This window comes from Rhinolophus sinicus, chromosome 17 (genome assembly GCF_057876585.1).
Source record: "Rhinolophus sinicus isolate RSI-liver-muscle chromosome 17, RSI-T2T, whole genome shotgun sequence".
NCBI classification, from domain to species: Eukaryota; Metazoa; Chordata; class Mammalia; order Chiroptera; family Rhinolophidae; genus Rhinolophus; species Rhinolophus sinicus.
In genome coordinates, this window is record NC_142517.1 from 122,318,046 (window position 1) to 122,342,479 (window position 24,434).

Consider the following 24,434-nt stretch of genomic DNA (forward strand, 5'->3'; position numbering starts at 1 on the left):
TGGGGACATATTGAACTACTTCTCTGATGATTAATGAGGTTCAACACTTTTATATGTTACTGGCCATGTGGATATCCTCATTTCTGACGCGTCTGTTCAGGTCACTAGCATATTTTTGGACTGGGTTGGAAACACAACCAAAGATGTCATAGTATGTGTGTATTACGTATAATATTCTGTGCTACTTCAATCTTAATGATGTCTTTTGATGAATACAGTTCTTAATTTTAACATAGTCCAAGTTACTGATCTTTACTTTTAAGGTTGGTTTTCTTTCTATGTCCTGTTAAAGAAATCTTTGCCTATCAAAAGGTCATGAAGATATTTTCCATAACTAAAATACAATAAAATGTTCATGTATAAGTATTTAATTACCATGTTAGAAAATATTGTGCTTAAATTATGACTTCTTGATCACCAGGGAAGTCTTAATTATGCTTAACAGTTGCTTTGTATGCACTAACAAATACCATTTCCATGTTGTAGGACTACCACAAACAATGCAAAAGGACAGAGAATGTCTCAGAGTATGACTGCAGTAATGCCTCTCAGTGGAAGCAAACTCTGAGGTGCATATATGTTCTTTCTCTTTTTGACACTTGGCACACTTCAAAAAGTCTACATGTGATTCTGACATTCTACCTATTGTATTTGGGATGTAACAAAAATTTCCCCACACATTTTGTAAACAATAGATATACAAAATGTGGTATTGAGAGATAAATAGATACCACAGTTTGGATATTTAAAAATAAAGAGATATTTCAGAGAGAAAACATTAACAAGGGAACACTCTGCAGAGCATGCCTGCAGACAGTCTTTAGTTGACTTTTGTTGCTAGTAATATCTAACGCTAAACACATTCTAATGATACATTACCTCGGACAATGGTTGTGAGGATTAAATTAAATAAAAATGATTGGCATATTACCAGGCACATAGTAAGACCTCAATAAATGCTAGACACTATAACTCTATTATTATCACTAATAACAACAGTACTATAATGGGAAGCAAATTAGAAAATTGGCTTCTGTATTGTCTTCTACAAATGTAATTATTTAAAGTAAAATGTGTTCTCCAGTTTCCAGAGAAGATTTATCATACTTTATTCCTCTAAATATTTATCAAAAAATGCACAGAAATAGTCATTAGTAGCATTAATCATAATAGCTACAACCTGGAAATGGTGCAATTGTCCACTAACATAAGATTGAACCACTAAATTATGGTATATTCCTTCAGTAGAACACCATAAAGCAGTGAAGCAAATGATTGCTGTGTGCGACAACATGGATGCATCTCACGATGTTAAGGGAAAGAAAGCAGACAAAAAGAGAACATTCTGTATGAGTTCTTTTTTAAAGTTCAAAAATAAACAAACTAACCCATGGTGATAAAAGTGAGAATGATGTTTATTTTGGGGCGGGTTAATGACTACAAGTGGGAATCAGCTCCGTTAGCAGTAATGCCAGCTTCCAGGGTGGTAGTGAGGTCCCGCATATTCGCATCATGTATCATACACTCATCAAGCACTATACTTAGTATCTCTATACTTTTCTATTTCAATAAAAACTTGAAAAACATTTTGTGACCATAAATGATGAATCATAATTACTTAGATCAATATCCTTATAAAATGTAGCTGATTCAAATGAATTTTTAAGGTTTTTGAATATATTTTACACACATACAACCATCTTGAAATCTGCACTAATTTGTCAAGATTTCTAATAAATAATGTAAGTCAAAAAATAAGGTTAGTTTAATTTGACAGAATAGAGAAAACCACAAGATGAAATTCTTCCCAACACTGCACTTTCCATGACTCAATGTGTTGTTATTTAATACATAAAAAGGATATTACCACTCCAAAAAAGGTAGGAAATATACTATATGTTCATGAACAAGAAAAAAAACTAAACACTCAGATTCTCTTCAATGAAATGAGCTTACATGTGAAAGTGCTACAGATGGGACTTCCGGAAAAATGGCGGAGTGAGGTGAGCCTCTGTAAAGCTCCCCTGGAATTTACAACAAATCGAACAACAAAAACTCCACAAAGGACTCCCTGCACAGCAGACAGGCAACACGAAGAGGCCCACTACCGACTGAAATCACCTACAGGTGGGAGATTCTCGCGAGTGGAGGGAGGAGGAAAGGGAGAAGTGCGCAGAGACGGAGACGCGGGGGCGGAGGACGCAGACCTCGCTCAGTGCGCCGAGCTCGCTGCTTCCCGGAACTACCGCAGCTGCGGGAGAGGGAAGAACTCGGACTGCTAGGGCTCCGCCAGGGCTCCACAGGGCTGAGGGGACAGCATATAACACGGCTGAACCCAACGCTCACGGCAGAGACCTCGGAGAAAAGACTGAGGGAAAAAGGCTGAAAACGGTGGTTTAAGCCCGCACTGCAGAGCAGAGACCGGAGCCTTAGGCACTGAGACTAGCCGCCCCCTCCCTCCCCTTCCAGAGCTCGCCCCACCCCCACCTGCCCGGTGCTAGAAGCGAAACAGTAGCAGTGTCAGATCAAAACAACAGAAAATTTGCTGTTTTGAGAACTGTGGGCCACAAACACAAATTCACAGCCCAACTAGTTCCAGCAAAGGGGAGAGAGCTGTGGAAGCAGGACCGGCTGTGGTGGTGGTCGCCGCCATTGCTCTGGGCCACCTCTCACAACTCACCCCGCCCCTGACCCCACCTATCTGGGCGGATCCCTGCAGGAGTAAACAGAACTGCTGAAATATACGGGCTCTGAATCAGGAACTGGAAGAGCTTTGGAACATCAAAAGCTCTCCGCATACCCACCGGGACACTGCGCCCTGTGACCTAGACGAACTATTAACAGAGGAGAAGCCCGTCTCCCAGGGAATCCCCCCATTGTGTGAGAAGTTGGAATAGTGCAGAGAAAACATAACACTACTGTGTGAGAGAAGAAAAATAAGTTGCAGTTGGAGAAATAATAAAACATTCTACCAACAAGTACTGGCAAACAAAAGAAAGACCGCTTTCTATCAACCTGTTGCAGAAGTCACTCCTGTAGATGTCTAGGAAGAGAAATAGTAAACCAGTAATCGCCATGAATAACCAAGGCAACAAGACAGCTCAGAAAGAAAGTGAAAAATCTCCAGAGAAGGCACTTAAAGATACAGAAATATGTGACTTAAATGACAGAGAATTCAAGATTGCAGTTCTGAAAAAACTCAACGAGATACAAGAAAACACAGATAGGCAGTTAAAGGAACTCAGAAACTCAATGAAAGAACAGCATGAGCATTTTACGAAAGAGATTGAAATCTTAAAAAAGAACCAAATGGAATTTCTGGAGATTAAGAACTCAATAGAAGAAATTAAGAATGAAATAACCAGCTTAGGTAGTAGAGTTGACCAGATGGAGGAAAGAATCAGTGACATCGAAGATAGAAACCTGGAAATGACACAAATAGAAGAAGAAAGAGACTTGAGACTTAAAAGAAATGAAAAAACTCTACAAGAACTTTCTGACTCCATCAGAAAGAGCAATATAAGAATAATGGGCATACCAGAAGGAGAAGAAAGAGAGAAGGGAACAGAGAATATATTCAAACAAATTGTCGATGAGAACTTCCCAAATTTGTGGACAGAACTGGACCCTCGAATCCAAGAAGCAAACAGAACACCTAGTTACCTCAATCCCAACAGACCTTCTCCAAGGCACATTGTATTGAAGCTGTCTAAAACCAACGACAAAGAAAGAATCCTCAAGGCAGCCAGGGAAAAGAAGACGGTAACTTACAAAGGAAAGCCCATTAGATTATCATCAGATTTTTCAGCAGAAACTCTACAAGCCAGGAGGGAGTGGAACCAAATATTCAAACTATTGAAAGAGAGAAACCATGAGCCAAGAATAATATACCCAGCAAAGATATCCTTTAGATATGAAGGAGGAATAAAGACCTTTCCAGACATACAGAAGCTGAGGGAATTTTCCAATACACGACCTGCACTACAAGAAATACTAAAGGAGGCTATTCGACCACCACCAACAGGGACAATTTGTGGCAACCACAACTCAAAAAGGGGGAGAGTAAAGGCCTGAACCGGAATCTGGGAATGGAGAAAGTAAGCGTGCTGAAGAAAATGGAATACTCTAAATATCAAACTTTCTTTTACATAAACTTAAGGGTAACCACTCAAAATAAATCCAGAATTGAAATATATACTGAAATAAAAGAAGAAACAGAGGGAAACATCATAGAATACCACCACACAGAAATAATAGACAACAACAAAAAGGCAAAGAAACAATGGAGACACAACATTACCAGAAAACTAAGGATAGAATGACAGGAAATCCTCACATATCAATAATCACCCTAAATGTAAATGGACTGAACTCACCAATAAAAAGGCACAGAGTAGCAGATTGGATCAAAAAACTAAACCCAACCATATGCTGTCTCCAAGAGACACATCTCAGCTACAAGGACAAGCATAGACTCAAAGTGAAAGGGTGGAAATTGACACTCCAAGCAAATGGTGCCCAGAGAAAATCAGGTGTAGCCATAATGATATCAGATGAAACAGACTTCAAGGTGAAAAAGATAACAAGAGACAAAGATGGACATTTCATAATGGTGAAGGGGACTGTACAACAAGAAGACATAACAGTCATCAATATTTATGCCCCCAATCAGGGAGCACCGAAATACACCAAGCAACTACTAACAGAACTAAAGGGAGAAATTGACCAAAATACAATTATACTAGGGGACTTAAATACATCATTGACAGCTATGGATAGATCATCCAAACAGAAAATAAATAACGAAATAGTAGCCCTAAATGACACATTAGATGAAATGGACATAATTGACATTTATAGAGCACTTCATCCTAAAACATCAGACTATACTTTCTTTTCTAGTGTACATGGAACATTCTCAAGGATAGACCATATATTGGGACATAAAATCAGTCTCAACAAATTTAAGAAGATTGAAATCATACCATGCATATTCTCTGATCACAAGGCTTTGAAATTGGATATCAACTGTAAAAAGAAAGCGGGGAAAAACACAAATACATGGAGACTAAACAACATACTTTTAAAGAAGGACTGGGTCAAAGAAGAAATTAGAGGAGAGATCAAAAGATACATAGAAACAAATGACAATGAAAATACATCCTACCAAAATTTTTGGGATGCAGCGAAAGCAGTTTTAAGAGGGAAATTTATCTCATTACAGGCCTATCTCAAAAAACAAGAAAACTCCCAAATAAATAACCTCATGTTACACCTTAAAGAACTAGAAAAAGAAGAACAAGTAAAACCCAAGGTCAGCAGAAGAAAGGAAATAACAAAAATTAGAGCAGAACTAAATGAAATAGAGAACAAAAAGACAATAGAAAAAATTAATATGACAAAGAGCTGGTTCTTTGAAAACATTTAAAAAATTGACAAACCCTTGGCTAGACTTACTAAGATAAAAAGAGAGAAGACACTGATTAACAAAATCAGAAACGTAAAAGGGGAAGTTATCACGGACACCACAGAAATACAAAGGATCATCCAAGAATACTATGAAGGACTATATGCCACCAAATTCAACAACCTAGAAGAAATGGACAAGTTCTTAGAAACATATAGCCTTCCAAGGCTGAACCATGAAGAACTGGAAAATCTAAACAGACCGATCACCAGTAACGAAATTGAATCAGTCATCCAAAACCTTCCCAAAAGCAAAAGTCCGGGACCAGATGGCTTCACTAGTGAATTCTACCAAACCTTCAAAGAGGATCTAATACCAATTCTGCACAAACTCTTCCAAAAAATTGAAGAAGAGACAGTACTCCCTAACTCATTTTATGAGGCCAACATTACCCTGATACCAAAACCTGGTAAGGACAGCACAAAAAAAGAAAACTACAGACCAATATCTCTGATGAATACCGATGCAAAAATCCTAAATAAAATTCTAGCAAATCGAATACAACAATGCATTAAAAAGATTATTCATCACGACCAAGTGGGGTTCATCCCCGGGGCACAAGGATGGTTCAACATACGCAAATCCATCAATGTGATACATCACATAAACAAAATAAAGGACAAAAATCATATGATTATATCAATTGATGCAGAAAAAGCATTTGACAAGATACAACATCCATTTATGATTAAAACACTTAATAAAATGGGTATAGAAGGAAAATACCTTAACATAATAAAGGCCATATATGACAAACCCTCTGCTAATCTCATAATTAATGGAGAAAAACTGAAGCGCTTTGCTCTACGTTCAGGAACACGACAGGGATGTCCCCTATCACCTCTGCTTTTCAACATAGTGTTGGAAGTCCTTGCCAGAGCAATCAGGCAAGAGAAAGAAATAAAAGGCATCCAAATTGGGAATGAAGAAGTTAAATTATCACTCTTTGCAGATGACATGATGCTATATATAGAAAACCCTAAAGACTCCACCAAAAAGCTATTAGAAACAATCAACGAATACAGTAAAGTTGCCGGCTACAAAATCAACGCACAAAAGTCCATTGCCTTCCTATATACTAACAATGAAATCTCAGAAAAAGAAATACAAAAAACAATTCCTTTTGCAATTGCAGCAAAAAGAATAAAATACCTAGGAATAAACTTAACCAAGGATGTGAAAGACCTATATGCTGAAAACTATAAGACATTTTTGAAAGAAATTGAAGAAGACACAAAGAAATGGAAAGACATTCCGTGCTCATGGATTGGAAGAATCAACATAGTTAAAATGGCCATATTACCCAAAGCAATATACAGATTCAATGCAATCCCCATCAAAATCCCAATGGCATATTTTAAAGAAATAGAACAAAAAATCATCAGATTTGTTTGGAACCACAAAAGACCCCGAATAGCCAAAGCAATCTTAAGGAAAAAGAACTATAATGGAGGTATCACACTTCCTGACTTTGGCTTGTACTACAGGGCTACAATAATCAAAACAGCATGGTATTGGCAGAAAAACAGACACATAGACCAATGGAATAGAATTGAGAACCCAGAAATAAAACCACATAAATATGGACAGATAATTTTTGACAAAGAAGCTAAAAACATACAATGGAGCAAAGACAGCCTCTTCAATAAATGGTGCTGGGAGAATTGGATAGCCACGTGCAAAAGAATGAAACTGGACTGCTATTTGTCACCATGTACCAAAGTTAATTCAAAATGGATCAAAGACTTAAGCATAAGACCTGACACAATAAACTGCATAGAAGAAAACATAGGTACTAAACTTATGGACCTTGGGTTCAAAGAGCATTTTATGAACTTGACTCCAAAGGCAATGGAAGTAAAAGCTAAAATAAACGAATGGGACTATATGAAACTTAAAAGCTTCTGCACAGTAAAAGAAACCATTGACAAAATAAAGAGGCCACCAACTGAATGGGAGAAGATTTTTGCAAACAGTGCCTCCGATAAGGGGCTAGTATCCAGAATATACAAGGAACTCATGCAACTCAACAACAAAAAAACAAACAACCCAATTGAAAAATGGGCAGAGGACCTGAAGAGACATTTCTCCAAAGAGGACATACAAATGGCAAATAGACATATGAAAAAATGCTCAACATCACTAATCATCAGAGAAATGCAAATCAAAACCACAATGAGATATCACCTCACCCCAGTCAGAATGGCTATCATCAACAAGACAAATAATAACAAATGTTGGAGACGCTGTGGAGAAAAAGGAACCCTCATACACTGTTGGTGGGAATGCAGACTGGTGCAGCCGTTATGGAAGGCAGTGTGGAGGTTCCTCAAAGAATTACGAATAGAATTGCCATATGACCCAGCAATCCCTCTTCTGGGTATCTACCCAAAAAATCTGAAAACAGTTAGAGATAAAGACACGTGTGCTCCAATGTTCATTGCAGCTTTGTTTACGGTGGCCAAGACATGGAAACAACCAAAATGTCCTTCGATAGATGAATGGATAAAGAAGTTGTGGTATATATACACAATGGAATACTATTCGGCAGTAAGAAAAGATGATATAGGAACATTTATGACAACATGGATGGATCTTGAGAGAGTAATGCTGAGCGAAACAAGTCAGACAGAAAAAGCAGAGAACCATGTGATTTCACTGATATGTGGTATATAAACCAAAAACAACAAAAGAACAAGACAAACAAATGAGAAACAGAAACTCATAGACACAGACAACAGTTTAGTGGTTGCCAGAGGGTAACGGGGGCGGGCGGTGGGGGGTGGGAGATGAGGGTAAGGGGGATCGAATATATGGTGATGGAAGGAGAACTGACTCTGGGTGATGAACACACAATGGGATTTATAGATGATGTAATACAGAATTGTACACCTGAAATCTATGTAATTTTACTAACAATTGTCACCCCAATAAATTTAATAAAAGAAAGAAAAAAAAAAGAAAGAAAAGCTAAAAAAAAAAAAAAAAAAAAAAAAAAAGAAAGTGCTACAGATTTAGAAGAAAAAAGAAAAGGGACATATAAAAGGCTCAGTTACTGCCCTTATGAATGGACCCGGGGGCCTGATAATGAACATTACGATTGAGATCAGTTTCTAAGTTCAAGAGATAGCAGAATGGATATCTAGAACAACTTTAAATCATAACCAAATACTGGGGAAATAAATACACTTTGTCATATAATGTGAATTAATTAACTCAGTAGGCAGTTATCAAAAGTATTAATAACACTCACACTAAAAGTTCTGTCATAAATGAGTTATTTCTTAAGACTTCATTTATATTAATAATTATTAGATCATTACTCACCAGTTCTTTTCTAAGTTGAATAAAAAACTGTTTGCACTTAAATGAAATTTTTACAATCTTCAACCTGGATAAAAAGAGAGGGGAGTATTTAAACTATCAAAAAGATATAAACACTAGCAAATTAAAATAATTTAAAAAATGATCTTTTAAATGTATATTCAGTAACATATAAACATTTAATCATATATACATACACACATTACATAAAGAATCTAAAGTTTTTGGTGCTTTGTGGAAAAATAATTAGAATCTATGTGCTCAACTAAGGAAAGTTTTATCAGACTATGTGCTGTGAACTATACATTTCCGAATATTGTATCTAAAGAAATACATAAAGACATGTCACAAATTAAAATTTCAAGAAATCTCAATAACATAGTTATTTACTCTTTAAAACTGCAAGTAGCTTTCTGGTTCTGTATGTAAAAAGCTTAGAAATCACCACTCACTCTTAACAACATAAAAAGCTCAACAGACTGAAAAATCAACAACTCTTCTTGGATCCATAAGTGAGGAGAGGGCACGGGGAAAACTACTGTCCCCATGACTTAAGAGACCAACAGCAACAGGTGAATACAGGATAGCTATCGTTGCTTACCAGAGCAGAGACGAATGAGCAGAAACTGCCAGAAGACCCAGTGTGGGGGTAGGAAAATCTGCACTGTAATTTACGAATTGTTGGAGTTTCAGTGAGAACAACTCGAAGAGTGAAAAACTCCAGGGGGACCCAGTCGTAGCGGGGGTGGGGGCACAACATTGTGAGATTTACCTCCACGAGCTCAACCAGATTCCCACAGTAAATATCGGAGAAAAATACCCTTCGGTTTCTGGCAGGGGAAGGGAAAAAGGAACCATTTTGAAATAAATCAGAGCACTTGGTTCTTCTTAACAAGGTCTGCCATCGGGAAACTAGTTAACCAGAGCCTTACCTGCAGGGGTATGATCAGACTCTAACTGACCTGGGGAAGGGAAGTACCCACCTGCAGCCCACTCTAGCCACCCTGTCCCGCCTAAGGGGAGAGAAAAACACTGAGAAACACTGTGCAGTGCACAGCCCGGAAGCCCAGTCTCACTAAAACCCTGAGAGCTCATCACAGGACGAAAGGTTCCCCCACCCCACATCACTGAGGCCTAATTACAGCAGTCCTGTTAGCCGGACATCATGTCTGCATACCAAGAAAGATTTACAAGGCATACCAAGAGACCAAAAACACATTGTGAAGAGAGAGCAAGCATCGGAACCAGACATGGAAGGGATGTTGGAATCATCAGACAGGGAATTTAAAACAACTATGACCAATATGCTAAGGGCTCTAACGGATAAGGTAGACGGTATGTGAGGACAGGTGGGCAATGTAAGCACAGAGATGGAAATCCCAAGAACAAACCAAAAAGAAACGCTACAGGTAAAAATCACGGTAACGGAAATGAAGAATACCTTACATGAATTTATTAGCAGACTGGACACAGCTGAGGAAAGGATCTCTAAGGTAGATATTTATCAATAGAATCCTCAAAAACCGAAAAGCAAAAGAGAACAGACTTAAGGAAGCTCAGAGAACACAGGCAGGGTCAAGGCCTGAGGTCATTTTAAAATTACAGAAAATCAAAGATAAAGTCTTGAAAGAAGCCAGAGGAAAAAAAACGCCTTACCTACCTTACCTATAGAGGAACAAAGATAAGACTTACATCCCACTTCTCAGAAACCGTGAAGCAAGAAGGGACTGGGGTGAAGTATTTAAAGTGTTGAAAGCAAAAAACCCACCAACCTAGAATTTTGTATTCTGTGAAATTATCCTTAAAAATGCAGGAGAAATAAAGACTTTCTCAAACAAACAAAAAGAAGAATTTGTTGGCAGTAGACTTGCTTGCAACAAATGTTAAGAAGAGGAAAATAATAAAGGTCAGAAACCTGGATCTACATAAAGAAAGTTAAAGCACTGAAGAAGGAATAAGTGAAGGTAAAATAAACTTTACTTTTGTTATTCTTAATTGACCTAACAGAGAATAGATTATACAAAATAGTAAAAGCAACAATATATGCAATTATGTATATATCATATGTATACAATTATATATTGATGTATGCTTACACAGACAGCCCCCAACTTAACGATGGTGGTCTTAATGATTTTCAACTTTATGATGGTATGAGAGTGATACCCATTCAATAGGAGCCACACTTCAAATTTTAAATTTTGAGCTTTTCCTGGTCTAGTGATATGCAGTGTGATATTCTCTCATAATGCTGGGTGGCACGAGTGAGATGATTTTGCCCAACTGTAGGCTAAGTTCTGAGCATGTTTATGGTAGGCTAGGTTAAGCTATGATGTTAGGTAGGCTGGGTGTATCAAGCGTGTTTTTGACTTAGGATATTTTCAATTTACAATGGGTTCAACCAATCAGGACATAACCCATTGTAAGATGAGGAGCATCTGCATATGAGTGAAAGAAGAAATTAGTACTATTTTGTTAATATAAGGTATTTACACTACCTGTGACATGGTATGCTGTTATTTGAAAGTGGAGCTGGATTAATTTTAAGTGTATATTGCAAACTCTAGGGCAACCACTAAAAAAAGTAAAAAAAAGAAGTATAACTGATAAGCTAAGAGAAAAATGGAATCATGTAAAATGCTCAATAAAAAACACAAATGGCAGAGAAGGAGTGAAACACAAAAACAAACAAAAAACAAGGGCAACAAAGAGATAACAGTAATGAATGTGGAAGATATTACACAAATGCATCAATAATCCTTTAAACTGTCAATGATCTAAATGCACCAATTGAAAGAAAGATATTGGCAGAATAGATCAAAATACAAGACCTAACTATATGCTATATACAAAAAACTTGCTTTAAATATAAAGACACATATAGGTTAAAAGTAAATGCATGGAGAAAAATATACCATGCTAACGCTAATCAAAAGAAAGCAGGAATATGTGGGGATGTAATGTACAGCATGGTGACTATAGTTAATAATACTATATTTTGTCTATTTGAAGTTGCTAAGAGAGTAGATCTTAAATGTTCTCAATACAAGAAAAAAATGTAACTTGTGTGTGTAACTGTTAACTAGACTTATTGTAGTGATCAATTCGCAATACATACAAATATCTAATCATTCTGTTGTACATCTGAAACTAAAACAATGTTGTAAGTCAATTGTACCTCAATTTAATAAAGAAAGCAAGAGTAGCTCTGATAATCTCAGAAAGAACAGACTGTAAAGCAAGGAAAGTTATCAGGGATAAAGAAGGGCATTACATCAAGGGGTCAATTCTCAAAGACATTAAAAATTCTTCCTGTGTCTGTGCCCTGCAATAGAGCATCAAACTACAGGAAGCAAAAACTGATAGAACTGCCAAGAGATACAGACGAATCCACTATCCCACTTGAAGACTTCAACATCCTCTATCAGAAATGGACAGATTCACCACATAGAAAATCATGAAGACATAGCTGAGCTCAGCAACACCATCAATCAAATGGATATAACGGAAATCTATAATTACTTCAACAAAAGATTGTATGTTTTTCTCTAGTCAAATGGAATATTCACCAAGACAGACCACATTCTCAGCCATAAAACACGCCGTAAACTGAAGGAAAAAAAGATAGAATTCACATAATGTCTGCTTTCAGACTACAATGGAATTAATCTAGAAATCAATAACAGAAGGACTACTGGAAAATCCCCAAATAGGAGGAGATTAAGCAAGCAACACACAGATAAATAAAACAGGAGTCAAAGAAGGAATTTCAAGAGAAATAAAAAATTATTGGAATTAAATAAAAATGAAAATACAACCTATCAAAACTTGTGATGGCAGCAAAGGCAGTGCTTAGAGGGAACTTTATACTAATAAATTCATTATCTTAATAAAAACAAACACTATAAATTGATAATCTAAATTTCTACACTGAAGTAGAGAAGTTAGTGGAATTGAAAACAGGAGATCAAGATCAAGACAATGAAGCCAAAAGGCAGTTCTTTGAAAATATCAATAAAATTGATAAGCCTCTAGGCCAGACTAAGAAAAAAAGAGAGTATACAATTACTAATATCAGAAATGAAAGAGTGGACATCACTACAAATCCCACTGATGTTAAAAGTATAATAAAAGAATACTATGAACAAGTCTATGCCCACAAATTTGATAATATCGATAAAATAAATCAATTCTTTGAAAGATACAATCTGCCAAAACTCACACAGGAAAAAATACATGATCTAAACAGGCCTACACAGTAGTCCCTTCATCTGCAGGGAATACATTCCAACATCCCCAGTGAATGTCTGAAATTGCAAATACTACTGAACCCTATCTATGCTGTTTTCTTTTTTCTCTACATACACACCTTTTCACTTAAAGGGAGCACGTTCTGGCTTCTCTTTGGCATATATGAATTGCCAGCATCACTACTTTTGTGCTTTGGGACCATTATTTAGCAAAATAAGAGTTACTTGAACACAAGCACTGTGATCTGATAACCAAGAGGGCTACCAAGTCACTAATGACCAGTGAAAAAGTGATGCTTCACATCCCTGGCTGGATGATGCTGGACAGCTCCAGATTTCATCACATCGCTCAGAACAGCATGCAATTTAAAACTTATGAATTATTTATTTCTGAAACTTTCCATTTAATATTTTCAGACCACAGGTAACTGAAACCATGGAAAGTGAATTACAGATAAGAGGGGACTACTGTAGCTATTAAAGAAATTTAATTAGTAACCTTCCAAAAAAAAGTCACCAGGCTCAGATGTTTCATTGGTGAGTTGTACCAAACACTGAAGGAAGACATGATACCAATTCTCTACAAACTCTTTAAGAGGACAGATGCAGAGGGAACACTTTCAAAATCATTCTATGAGACCAGCAAGACCCTACTACCAAATCCAGACAACGACAGTATAAGAAAACTATAACACAATCTCTCTCATAACCATAGTTTAAAATCTTAAAAATATTAGTAAATAGAAATCAACAATGCATAAAAAGAATTATACACAACAACCAGGTGAGATTTATCCCAGAAATACAAGGCTGGTTTAACATTTGAAAATCAATTAATAAAAAAAAAACATCAAAAGACTAAAAAAAAAAAAAAAATTACACGATCACATCAATACATACAGAGTAAGTATTTGACAAAATCTAACACCCAGTCACGATTAAAAACTCTCACTAAAGTAGGAATGGAGGTAAACTTTCTCAACTTGATGAAGACTTTCTACAAAAAACCTACAGCTAACATAGTTAATGGTGAGAAACTAGCTTTCCCACCAAGATCAGATAAAAGGTAGGGCTATCTTCTCTCACCACTCCTTTTCAACATCATATGGGAAGTCTTGTTAATGCAGTAAGAGAAGAAAAGGGAATGGAAGATACACAGATTGGGAAGGAAGATATAAAACTGAATTTGTTCACAGATGACAGGATCATCTGTGTAGAATATCCAAGAGCGTAGACAAAAAAACTTCTGGAATTAATAAGAGATGACAGCAAGGTTGCAGACTACAAGGTTAATACACAAAATTCAATTGCTTTCCTATATACCAACAAAGAACAAGAGAAATATGAAATTAAAAACACAATACAATTTACATTAGCATCTCCCCAAAATGAAATTACTTAAGTATAAATCTAAAAAATATGTACTAGAACTATAAGAGGAAAATTATACAACTCTGATGAACAAAATCAAAGTACTTAAGACACGTAAAAATTGTCCTTGTTCATGGATAGGAAGAATTAGTACTGTTTGTCAAGATGTCAATTATTTCCACTTTGTATCTATAGACTCACTGCAATCTCAATCAAAACCCCACCTACTTATTTTGTGCATATTGACAAATTGATTCTAAAGTTTATACGGAGAGGCAAAAGACCCAGAATAGCCAATGCGATATTGAAGGAAAACAACAAAGTTGGAGGACTTATGCTATCTGAGTTCAAAACTTACTATAAAGCTATAATAATCAAGACAGTGTAGTACTGGTGAAAGAACAGACAAAACAGATCAATGAAACAGGGTAGAGAACTCAAAAATAGACCCCCATAAATATAGTCAAATGATTTTTGAGAAAGGAGCAATGGCAATACAATGGAGCAAAGACAGTCTCTTCAACAAATGCTGCTGGAACAACAGGATAGCCACATGAAAAAAATATGAATCTAGACAAAGACCTCACACTCTTCACAAAAATTAACTCAAAATGGATCAGATACCTAAATCTAAAATGCAGAACTATAAAATTCCTAGACATAACATTGAAGAAAACCTAGATAACCTTGGGTATGGTAACGCCTTTCGAGATATAACACCAAAAACATGACCCATGACATAAGTGATAAGCTGGATTTCATTAAAATTAGAACTTCTCTTACAAAAAAACAAACTTCTGCTGTGTAAAAGACAATATCAAGTAAATTAGAAGACAAGCCACAAAAGAGAAAATATTTGTAAAAGACATATCCGATAAAGGATTATTAATCAAAATATATAAAGAACTCTTAAAATTCAACAATAAAACAATCTGATAAAACATGGGCCAAAGCCATTAACAGATATCTCATCAAAGAAAATACACTGATGGTAAATAAGCACACAAAGAACTCCATATTACATATCATCAGGGAAATGCAAATTAAAACAGTATGATACCACTACATGCCTACAGAACGGCTCAAATCCAGAATACTGACAATATCAAATGCTGACGAGGATGTGGAGCAACAGAAATTCTCATTCATTTTGGTGGGAATGCAAAATGGTGCGGCCACTTTGGAAGACCATTTGGCACTTTCTTACAAAACTAAACATACTTGTACCACACCATCTAGAAGTTGCACTCCTTGGTATTTACGCAAAGGAACTGGGAACCTAATCAGCACAAAAATATGCACATGGATGTTAATAGCAGTTTTATTCATAAGTGCCATAACCTGGAAGCAACCAAGAAGTCCTTCAGTAAGCGAATGAATGAACTATGGTACATCCACACAAGTGAATATTATTCAGCTCTAGAAAGAAATGATGTATCTAAGCCATGAAAATACTAGGGGGTGGGGGGAAGTAATTGCACATCACTAAGTTAAAGAAGCTAATCTGAAAAGATTACAAACTGAATGATTCCAACTATATGACATTCTGGAAAAGGCAACACTGGAGAAAGTAAAGAGATCAGTAAGTGACAAGCCTAGGTGGGGAGATGATTAGGCAACGCACATAGGATTCTTAAAGTAGTGAAACTACTCTATATGATATTATAATGATGGACATATGTCATTATATATTTGTCCAAAGCCATAGAATGTATAACACCAAGAGTGAACCCCAATGTAAACTATGAACTCTGGGTGATTATGATGTGTCAATGTAAGTTTTATCCTTGCAAAAAAAAAGCATCATTATAGTGAGTGTTGTAATGGGGGAGGCTATGCACGTGTAGGGGCAGGAGTATATGGAAATCTCTGTACCTTCCCTCCATTTTGTTATGAATCTAAAACTGCCCGAAGAAAACAGTCTTAAAACATTAAACAAATAAACAAACAAAAACTATAAGCAACATTTGGGAAAAAAATGTAAGACTTCAAGGTTTTATGTAATGATCCTAAAAATACAAGTATTTTTTATTTAATATTAAAAAGCGTAATGATTTTTAAATGTTACCTTTCTACATTGCCATTCTTCTTATATGCAACTCATATAATGCTATAAAAAGGGAGTTCTCAAAGCTTAATTAGTACAATCAGTATCAGCAGAATATATTTGCCTCATTATTTTAACCTTATAGTAAGTAATACTCAGATCTTCTTTATCTTCAGAGCTAAGAGTCTTGAGGCCAAGAGATTCAATCTTATTAAACAAAGCTTGTTTGGGGATCCTGGCCTAATCATCAAAATATTGTCATAGTAATTCTAAGTTTGAATATTTATGACTTATGACATTACTCATTCAAGGAGCTCTTAGCAGAAGAAACAAAGATTTAAAAGTAGCAATGAAAGTCTATGTGAGCCAAGGGATTCCAGCAAAAAGATAAATCTTTATCTTTTTAGAATAATCAGGATTCCAGAAGGAGAAGAGAAAGAGGAGAAGGCAAAGAGTTTATTTAAAGAAATAATAGTGTAGAACATCGCAAACCTGGGGAAAGTAGATTACTACCGTGTTTCCCCGAAAATAAGACCTAGCAGGACCATCAGCTCTAATGCGTCTTTTGGAGCAAAAATTAATATAAGACCCGGTCTTACTTTAATATAAGACTGGGTTAATATAACATAACATAACAAACATGACATGACATGACATGACATGACATGACATAACATACATAATATAATACCGGGCCTTATATTAATTTTTGCTCCAAAAGACACATTACAGCTGACAGTCCTGCTAAGTCTTATTTTCGAGGAAACACGGTAGTTGCTTAGAGCTGGGGGGTGGGTGGAAGGCAGAGGAGGGGATGAGGAATGACTCCTAAAGGGTAATAAAAATGCTTCAAAATTAGAGTATGGTGATGGTGTACTTGGTAAATAAACTAAAAACCATTATCTGATACTTTAATAAGGAAACATCATATGTAAACAATATATACATCAATAAACTGTACTAAATGCAGTTTGATAAAGTCTTTTAAGGTTCAATACATTTATGCTTTTAGTAATATCTGACACATTTGCATTTATCTATGTATTTTGCTATCTTTCAAAATTTTTGACAAATGTTTCTACTGGGATAGCAACTATGTAATCATTTTTTATTGCTTTAGTGGTTACCTTTATTTCCTCCCCTTTTGAAAACCATTTTATTAAGTATAATGTGACATTCAACAAATTGCATATTTAAAGAGTAAAACTTGAAAAATAGTCATGGGTATGTAAAGTATAGCATAGGGAATATAGTTAATGATATTGTAATAACTATGTATGGTGTCAGATGGGTACTATATTTATTGGGGTACTATATTTATAACCTTGTAAGTTATAAAATGTCTAATCAGTATGTTGCATACCTGAAACTAATATAATATTGTATGTCAGCTATAATAAAAAAATTAAAAATGACTAAAAAAAAGTGTACAATTGGGTAAGTTTGACATTTTTATGTATATACTTATTCACACATCATCGCAATCAAACGGGACTGTATCCATCATACCAATTCCTTCTGCCACTCTGTAACCCCCCTCAGTCACCCTCTACTCACCCTACCCCAAGAAAACAGCTGATCAGCTCTCTGTCACTATAGATTAGCTTGCGATTTTCTAGAATTTATATGAATAGAATCATATAGTATGTACTCTTCTTTACCTGTCTTCTTTCACTCAGTTTATTTAGAGATTCATCCATATTGCTGTTTTTCAGTAATTTTTTTCTCTTTCTTGGTGAGGAGTATTCCATTCTATGGATATCACAATTCGTTTATCTGCTCACCTAATAATGGACATTTATGTTTCCAGTTTGGGCTATTACAAATAAATTTGATATGAACATTATGTGAAAGTCTTTATACACACATTTGCTTTAATTTCTCTTGGGTAAAAACTTAAGAATGGAATGGCTCATTCACATGGTAGGTGTATGTTTAACTTTGTAAGCAACTGCAAAAGTTTTCTAAATTGGTTGAACCATTGTACATATAAATATAGCTACACTAGCCTTCTTATGATTGCTATTTCCATGTATTTACATGGTGTATCTTTTTCATTCCTTTATTGTCAGTCAATCTATATATGCACTCATATCTCCAAATAAAGTAGTTTATCTTCTTTCTAATCTGTTTACCTTTTATTTCTTTTTCTTGCTTTAATATGCTGGTGAAGACCTCTGGACCAAAGCTGAAGTAGTGCAAGTAAGTATACTGTTCCTGATCTTACACAAAAAAGCATTGATACTTTTACCATTTAGCTTAATATTAGCAAAAAAGATTTTCCATAAATGTACTTAATCATCTATGGAACGGAAGAGTACCCTTTTATACATACTAAGTTAAATTTTTTTTATCATGAAGGAATGTATAATTTTGTCAAATTCTTTTATTGCATCTACTGAAACAATCATGTTTTTCTTCATTATAATAATATTAATTATAGGGACTGATTTTCAGATGTTAAAGCAAGCTTATATTCCTAGAATAACCCCTATTTGGTCACAATGAATTATTATTTTTACATATTGTTGGATTCAATTTGGTAAAGTTTTATTATTGTTCAGGATTTCTGCATCTATGTTCGTAACTTTTTCTTGTGAGGTCCTTGTCTGGTGTTAGAATCAAGGTAATAATTAATTTGAATATGTTCCTTCCTCCTTGATTTTCTAAAAGACCTTATGTAAAATTGGTATTATTTTTACCTTAAATGTTTGATAGAATGCACAAGGAAAGCAATTTGTGCCGGGAGTCCTACCAGTTAAAAGGTTTTAAATTATAAATTTATTTTTTAAATTGATATAGGAGTATTCAAGTTTTCTATTTTTTCTTCAGTTACTTTTGTTCATTTAGTCTTTCAAGGAATTTGGCCATTTAATCTAGGTTGCGAATGTATTCATAATATTCAAATCTGTTCATAATATTATTTTATTATGGTTTAAATGTGTATAGAATCTATATTGATGTCCCTTTTTAAATTCCTTATATTAGTAATTAGTGTCTTCTTTTTCTCCATCAGTGTAGCTACAGACTTTCATTAATTTTTCTCTACTTTGTGTTCATTTTATATTCAATTGATTTTCTTCCTTCTATTGAGTTCAATTTGTTCTTACTTTTCCAATTTCTAAAGATAAGAACTCAAGATAATGGACTTTATATTTTACCCCCAACATAAACATTTAAACAATAAAATTTCCTCAAAACATCACTTAGGCTGTATCCTCAAAAATTTATGTTGTATTTTTCATTTTTGTTCTGCTAATTTGTCTTGTGACATGTTTTCTTTGACTCATGGTTTATTTAGAAATCGTATTTATTAAACAAGTCTTTGGAGTTTTTCTTGTAATCTGATAGTTAGTGATTTCTAATTTAATTTCATTGTTGCTAGAGAATATACCCTGCATGATTTAACTCTTTAAAAAATTTACTTAGGCTTGTTTTATGTACCTAAATGTACTCAGCATATTTTCTCTCCTAATAAACCATGTGTACTTGAAAAATATATGTATTCTGCTGTTGTATGTAGTATTGTACAAATATCAATTAAGGCAAGATAGTTGAGAGTGCTCACATTTCTTCAGCTGATTTTTATTGTTTAGTTTTGTATGGATTGCTGAGAGGGACATGCTCAAATCTCCAAATATGACTACGAATTATCTATTTCTCCTTTATTTTTTTGCCTCATGTATTTGGAAACTTACTAAGCACATGCATCCTTACAACTGTTTTTTGTTTCTTTTTCTGGTGTATGGGTAATATTAGGTTGGTGCGAAAGTAATTGCGGTTTTTGCAATCGTTTTTAACCTTTTAAACAGCAATTGCTTTCGCACCTACCTAATAGTTTCCTTCATTTCTGCATGCCTTTTAATATTTTGCTGGAAACTGGATGTTTTACATGTTATATTGCAGTAACTCTGATATTGGTTTCCGTTCCCCACAGCTTGTTATTGTGATTTTATAGATTATTTTCATGAACTCTATCCCCACCCATTAACCCCCAGTGTTAAGCTTCTCCTGTTGCTCTTCAGGAAGGCATGGCTTTGGGGAAGCCCGCAGTAATCCTGAGATGACGGTGGTACCCACTCTTTCAGAAAGCACACCCAGCTGTAATTGCCAACACATCCTCCACTGTTTTCAACAATGCCCTGGGGCATGAATTCCTTTAGAAACGAAAGCAATCAAAGTGTAGCTTCTTCAAAGGAACCATTTGTCAGATAGGTGTTTGAGGCTTTTCCCTCTAGTATCTGTTTTTGTCTCCCATGTTGTCTTTGGGTTTCCCTAAAGACTCCTTCTTCAGTAGACAGAAGCCCTGTTGAGAGAGTAAGGTGTGGGTTGCGGAGGAATCCTTCTTTAATCCTATGATTACGTCAGGGGTTTAGTGATCTGTGAGCCCTGGCTGTGACCTTCAGTGCTTTTCAGTTCACCCTCTTCTTAGGCGAGACAAGAAGTACAGAGGGGGCTGGAAATGGTTTGGTTCTGGTAAAACCCATGTTGGTTAAGTACTGGTAAACAGATTTTCTTGAGGGCAGACTTTTGTTAAGGAGAACAGAAAGCTCTTGAGCATATTTCAAAATGATTACTTCCCTGTTCACCACCACCACCCACCACCACCCCTCCAGAGCATGAGTAGATTTTTCTCCAATCTTCACCTTGAGAAGCTGGTGAGGTGCCTGGTAGTAAAATGTATGAAAGTATGGGGACCTTCTTAAGGCTGGGCCTTCAGGAGTTTTCATCTCTCAAGCTAGTCTTTGCTCAGTCTCCAGCAATTAGTCAATTACCCTTTAAGTGTTCCTACCAGTTGCTGGCTGCAGCAGTGGTTTCTAGTCCTGGTAAACTGTCATTCTTTGTATTCATCTGTCTCCAGTTTTCAGAGCTGCAGTTTGCCTTGTGTCCTTAATTCTCTGAGGGATCTAAAAAGAATTGTTGGTTTTCAGTTTTGTTTTGTTTTTCTTGTGAAGACAGGAGTGATGACTTCCAAGATCTTTACCTGCTGGACTGGGAACCAGAACTCTCCCCTTCCCTTTTCATTTCCTTACTGGTTTTTTGATAAGCATTCATTTTAATGAAGTCTAATTTACAGAATCCAAGTAATCCCAATTCACTCCTCTACATTTTTAAGGTATAAACTTGAACTGGATCATTCCAGGAATAACCATACATGGAAAGACATGAGGGAGCATATTTATTATGTGATACAATACTTTTTCTAAATGTATCTCTAATTTTGAAAGAAGAGCTAAGTGAGAAGCTTGTGTTTCAGAATCTGAAAAATCTCGGTTTAAAGTTCTGCTTCGTACTTATCAGATGTTTAACCTTGGGGCAGTCAACTTTTCTGGAATTTCTCATTCCTTATCTATAAAATCAATGTTGATAACACTCAAGTTGCAGGGTTCTAAGTTACAGATAAAATGCATTAAAATCCATGAGTGATTTTTCCCCCCTTGCCTTGATCTTATAAAACTAAAATATCAGTTCTCAAACTGCTAACTTTACTCTAAACTCTTCATTCATATAGAAACTTGGTAATTTCACCATTTAACTTTCGGCCAGAATATATTACTTAAAATATTAATAAGCTAAAAGTAGCTAAAACGTATGTGATACCACATTAGAGCTGTAACCATTATCAGTTCTCATCAAGTGACTTTTCTTATGCAATACTTTGTTAAAATATCAAATTAAATGCAATGGCAATTCTACAAACATTAATTAATAAAGGTGATGAGGTTAATATGGTCTCATTCACATATAGTATTATTAATGAGAAGTATGTTGCCTTTGTGAAAACAGATCGATATTTTAAGAACTAAAAGTAAACCATATATTTAATGACTATCATAGAACCCATTGATATTCCTTGGAAAGCAATTGATATTGGATCTTAACTTGTGGCTACTTGTGGCATATTTATAAATGTGTTTGTTGTAGTATGTACTGTTACGAGTAGTTAGGATCATAAGAAATTCTTATGTTCCATGATAATGTAAATTTAGTAGCTTTAACAACTTTAAATCCCATCTATTCAGTTTAATTATTGAAAATAAAAATTAAGATGAACACTATCAGTTTTCCAATCGCTATCTTAGCTCACATCCTTTGTTTCCCCGAACCTAACTTGTATGATAAAGACTTGAAAATATGAGTTCTATTTCTCAACACTAAACTAAGTCCAAGTATATTTATCAATAAAATAATATACTAACTTCTGAGCATACAGAATACGTAAGATCTTTCACAATCTGAATCCAATTTCTCTCCTAAGTATCAACTTCCTGAATTCTCGTTCCCTTGCTTCTGTGCTCAATGAAGATAACTGAAGGAAAAACCAAGCCAAATAGCCCACCATTTCAACTTGCCATGTCCTTTCTTGCTATTAGGTCTCTGAAAGTGCTTGTACCTCTATCTTGAATTCCCCTATTGAACCCTCTATACACATATGCCTCTTCTACACCTCCTTTTCACTGAGGAAATTTCTAGTGATCCTCTAAAGACCATCTCAAATATCGCTGAGCCATTAAAATTTTCCCTAGAGAGACTGTATCCATGGTGTTTCTAAAGCAATTTGCTAAAAACTCTTTTAGAATTCTTATTTAATAAAAATAATAAAGGAATAAGTCTACAATATAAAATTTTAAAGATACAGAAAAATTTAGATGTTATTCTAACCCCCATCATCTGAAAAGAATTTATTTCTAATCTTGACATTTATATAAAATATAAAATTAATGAAAGGTGAAATAGAGTACTTTTTAAATTGCCTTTAGTAAAATCATAAATGTAGTAAAATCAAAGATGCACATTTAACATTATGAAAATCAACAATGATAATTATCTTCTTTGAAGCATTTAGTAACAAATTTTCTCATTGTGTTGTACAATGAATTTTTGTGTCCATTTATAAGCAGGGACCATGTCTTTCAACTGTTTTGTATATTCCTTTGAATATGTCAGTTTGAATTATATAGGAAGCATTTAGAAGATGTGGCATGAAACACTCAATAATCTTTAGTTTTCTTTTATGAGACATACAGAGGTACAATTTACATATACAATGAAATATACCAATTATACCAATTATAGGTGAACAATTCAATGAATTTTGATAAATGTATTCAATTGTACATCCATTAGGTCGGTGCAAAGGTAATTGTGGTTTTTGCAATTATTTTTAACCTTTTAAACTGCAATTACCTTTGCACCAACCTAATACCACCCAACAAAGTTATCATGTAACATTTCCATCACCTCAAAATGTTTGGTGCCCCTTTGTGGTCAATTGCTTCTGCCCATTTTCACTCCTTGGCAATCACTGATCTGCTGAATCTAAAATTTTTGTTTTCTAGAATCTTATACAAATAGAAACAAAGTGTATATGCAATATTTTGTGTCTGGCTTCTTATTATTAGCATAATATTTGAGGGTAGGGTCACATCCATATGGTTTACTGTCTCAATAGTTCATTTCTTTTTATTGCTGAATAGTATTAGTATTCCATTGTGTAGCTATATCATAATTTGCTTATCCTTTCACCAAATGATGTACCTTTAGAATTCTGTTTTGTGCTGTTACGAATAATGTAGTTGTGAACATCAGTGTACAAATCTTTATATGAACTTATGTTTCCATTTCTCTTGGGTAAACATCTAGGAAAAGAATTCCTGGATTATATGGTAAATCTACGTTTAACTTTAAAGAAACTGCCAGCTTTTCCCAAGTTGGTGTGCTAGTTGGCACTCCCACCAGCAATGGATGAGATTTCTAGGTGCTCTACTTCCTTGCTATCACTTGGTATTGTCATTCTTTTTATTTGAAACTATTCCAGTGGGTATAGAGTAATATTTCTCTGTGGTTTTAATTTGCATTTCACTGATGACTGAGCATCTTTTCATGTGCTTATTAGCCATTTGTGTATCTTTGTTGGTGGAAGTGTCTATTCAAGTATTTTGCCTATTGTTTTTAATCCGGGTGTCTTCTTATT

At 35.1% G+C, this 24,434-nt stretch overlaps 1 protein-coding gene across 5 annotated transcripts in view; it reads right to left on the minus strand.

The window, feature by feature from the left end:
- PTPN4 (protein tyrosine phosphatase non-receptor type 4) overlaps nucleotides 1-24,434 on the minus strand; it is a 174,235-nt gene that overhangs the window by 56,617 nt on the left and 93,184 nt on the right. For all 5 annotated transcript variants that reach the window (XM_074335257.2, XM_019715490.3, XM_019715489.3 and 2 more), the window contains one exon: nucleotides 8,795-8,858. In XM_074335257.2, coding sequence (XP_074191358.1) covers nucleotides 8,795-8,858 — 64 coding nt within the window. The remainder of the gene's footprint in view (nucleotides 1-8,794; nucleotides 8,859-24,434) is intronic.